Here is a 3,177-nt window from a genome sequence, read left to right as displayed (position 1 = left end):
GTGTGTGTGTGTGTGTGTGTGTGTGTGTGTGTATCCAGCAAAAAGCCTGCAGTTGAATTATACCTTCTTTCAAACTGAGCCAATCCTATAAGACATAGTTCTGAATTCATCTTCCCCAACTCTCCTTTTCCCCAGAACAGACAAGGCTCATCACACACTTCAGCATGGAAGAAGACTTACAGGATTGTTTTAGCACAACCACTTGCCCAGGCAAGAGATGCTTAAGCATTTCATTAGAGATCTTTCCTTAACTGAAGTAAGTCCAATTACCAAAGGAATTTCCAACGAAAGAAAGCACATCTTGGAGTGCGATGCTAGACGGGTGATGGTTTTCTGTGAGTGTGACTTGCATTGTGACTTCTCCCAGTACTCTGTGCACTTGCTGCCTTATGTTCCTGTTGCTGTCACGGTATCAGAGACCACAAACCCCTCAGGCTTCCTTTTGCCCATGGAAAATGAGACCTGGATCATGTCCTTCCTGGACCCAGCTCAGTGTAGCCTGCTTTGTGTCAGAGCGAAACACAAAATAACCTAGGAGTAAATGTTGGCGCTTGCCTTCTTCCCTTCCAAAAGCTATACGAAGAGAGTCTCCTATCCAAAAAGGATAACTTCAGTGTTTTCCATATGGGTGCATTTAAAAATGTCACCTATGGTCAAACTGTGGAAGTTGTTACCTGGACAAGAATTTCTGAGAGTTTTCTTTAAAACAACAACAAGGCTAGGATTGTGTGATGAATTCAACTGGAGAATTGTGATTTCAACACTTTCTTTACCTCAGCAGTGCTCAGAGCCTTTACTATGTTCCTGTGCAAGAGGAAATGCCAAGATAGGAGACAAGCTCTGCTATCTCTCTGAAGTGCTTCCTCCTGTGTCCACACAGCCCTGGATGTAGCCTCAGGGACCCAACGGTTGAGGTTGCCTACTCTTTCAGAGCCCTTAGCCAGGATCTCCACTCACCTGTCCCAGTGCAGCCCCTTGCTCCACGACCCCGCCAGTGGTTCCCAGGCCTGGGAACCTAAGGGGTGCCCTGGCGCACCCGGCTCCACACCCAGTGGTGTGGGTTCTGGTTCTGGATCTGATAGGGAGAGGCGCATGTGAGTCTAGGAGGATGAGCCCAGCCTTTGTTCTTCTCTGGCTATCCCCCTGTCCACCCACTACTTCCCTGTCTGTCCCCAACAGACCTCCTCACACAACTCTGGAGTGACCCAGGCTCGGTAACCCATGGCTTGGAAGAAAGCCTTCTGCAGTTTCAGGAAGTCCTTGTACAAGTTTTTCCAGGTGTCCTTTCCGAGCAAGAATGGGAAGATATTCCTCTTGGATGTGAAGTCATCCTCTTCCATATCACAGGCGATGTAGCTGCCACAGGGAGGGGGGAAGTGTGCCTGTCCCTAATCACAACTCCCAGACTCATGCAGGGCAAGTGGGAGAGGTTACAGTGGTGGAAGCATGTGACCAAGAGACAGGGTGTGGGGAAGCAGTCTCTGTAGTGTGACCTGAACCTACAGGCTTCTGGGGCATCCTTGACACTGAGCCTGCAGTGTCCATTCTGCTCAGTCCCCAGGGAAATAAAAGGAACTCACTATTGTTTCCCAGGGGCTTCTTCACTCAGGTGACTCAGTCTGTGGGGGTGCTAGTGGTGTTTCTCAATGATTGTTATCATCTCAAGACCCATTCTTTCCTCCCTCTATCACGTTTCCCCTTGAAGTTTTCAACTGCTCTGTGGTTGAGAGTCACCACTCAGACCCAGAATGGTTGTGATGAAATGATGGAAGCATAGGAGTAGGGTTTGGACAGATTGCGAGCTATTCCCCAAGAAGGTGCTCACAGGGCCAGGAAGAAGTGGATCCTGTTGTAGAGGTGTCCAGGCAGCCCTACTCGGCTAAAGTACTCCACCACCATGGACAGAAGGTACTGTGTGGAGACAGACAGCAGCTGGTGAGCCAGAGTTTGGGCAGTGGGCAGAGGGTAAGTAATCTTAATCATCCCCCACACCCCCAAAGACACACAGAAGATTTGCTATGGATCCACATCCATTTGCTTGTGGGCATGACCTGATAGGAACACCAGGAAGGAGTGTTTTTGTTTTTTTTTTTTGCGGGGGTTAGTAAAGAATGGACAGTAGATCTCCCGTTCTCTACCCTTGAACAAAACCCTGCAAGGCTTTTCTTCGCCCGGCCTGATACATCTCTATTCTTTTCCCTGGGGGCTGTGACTCTGGAGACCATCTGTTACTGCAGGTACCTTGTCAGTCACACTGAAGGAGAGGTCAGCTGCCAAGAAGCTCTTGATCACAGGGTCTTCTGCAAAGAAAGGAAGAGTGAGGTGGCTTGGATGGTCTGTCTGGTGGGCTGAGTGTGCAGTGTGGGCTTCCATCTTCAGGGATTCTTTGGAAGGAATGGGTGACCTCCCGTCTTTCTACCTGAGCTGGTCCCTGAGAGGAAGCTGGTTCCTCCCTCCAGGAAGGTGTAAACCGTACTATCAGGAATGAAGGTGGTTTCTTTCATTGATGCACACATGATGTTTTGCATGTTGAATTTTTCTGTTAACTGATTCTTCAACATGGCCACACTTTTTTTCCCCACCAAACAGATTTAACTTGCCTTTGAATGTGCAACAAATTCCACTCAAATCAAAAACATGGACATGGCCTTAGGTCTTCATGACCACACAAGCTATCACTTCACCATGTTGGGACTAAATCTCTTGGGCAAAGATGTAGTTCATAGTTCCCTGCCCCCACAGCATCTCTTCATCCATTTTCTCCCTGAGTAATGACAGGCTTCCTCTTCCCCACGGACCTCATCTGTAGGTAGGGTTCTTCCCTGGAGGCACCATTTTCTGGGGAAGACCTGAGAATGTGGGGTCCTGAGTGTCCTTCACCACTTGCCCAGAAAAATGGCAGCACCCTCTTCTCCAGTCTCCCTGCCCTCAGAAGGACAATGTCTAATAGAACTTGCTCTAGTAGTTAAGAAGTTCTGTTCTTCTGCTGTGTAATATGGTAGGCACAGTCTCCTGTAGGTATTGAACTTTGGAAATGCAAGTGATGAAACTGAGGAACTGAACTTAGAACGTTTGCTTAATTCATTTAAAATTAAGAGTAAATAGCTGCATGTAGTTAGTGGATGCTATACTTAGTAGTGTGACCTGCCTGTTTCCCCACCCAGCCATACGTGGTCC

At 48.2% G+C, this 3,177-nt stretch overlaps 1 protein-coding gene across 1 annotated transcript; it reads right to left on the bottom strand.

Annotated features, from left to right (window-relative positions):
• Positions 1-32: 32 nt before the first annotated feature.
• LOC103748919 (speedy protein E5-like) lies at positions 33-2,500 on the bottom strand. The gene is made up of 4 exons (XM_017802837.2): positions 2,242-2,500; positions 1,826-1,911; positions 1,182-1,356; positions 33-1,075 (listed from the first exon to the last, which is right to left on the bottom strand). Exons 1-4 carry the CDS (start codon positions 2,371-2,373, stop codon positions 1,016-1,018), a joined length of 453 nt encoding a protein of 150 aa, XP_017658326.1. The 5' UTR covers positions 2,374-2,500; the 3' UTR covers positions 33-1,015.
• Between the last annotated feature and the right edge of the window lie 677 nt (positions 2,501-3,177).

This window comes from Nannospalax galili, unplaced genomic scaffold (assembly GCF_000622305.1).
Source record: "Nannospalax galili isolate Female #2095 unplaced genomic scaffold, S.galili_v1.0 scaffold16166, whole genome shotgun sequence".
Lineage (NCBI taxonomy): Eukaryota > Metazoa > Chordata > Mammalia > Rodentia > Spalacidae > Nannospalax > Nannospalax galili.
The sequence above is the reverse complement of the archived record's forward strand: the minus strand, read 5'-3'. Positions and strand labels throughout refer to the sequence as shown.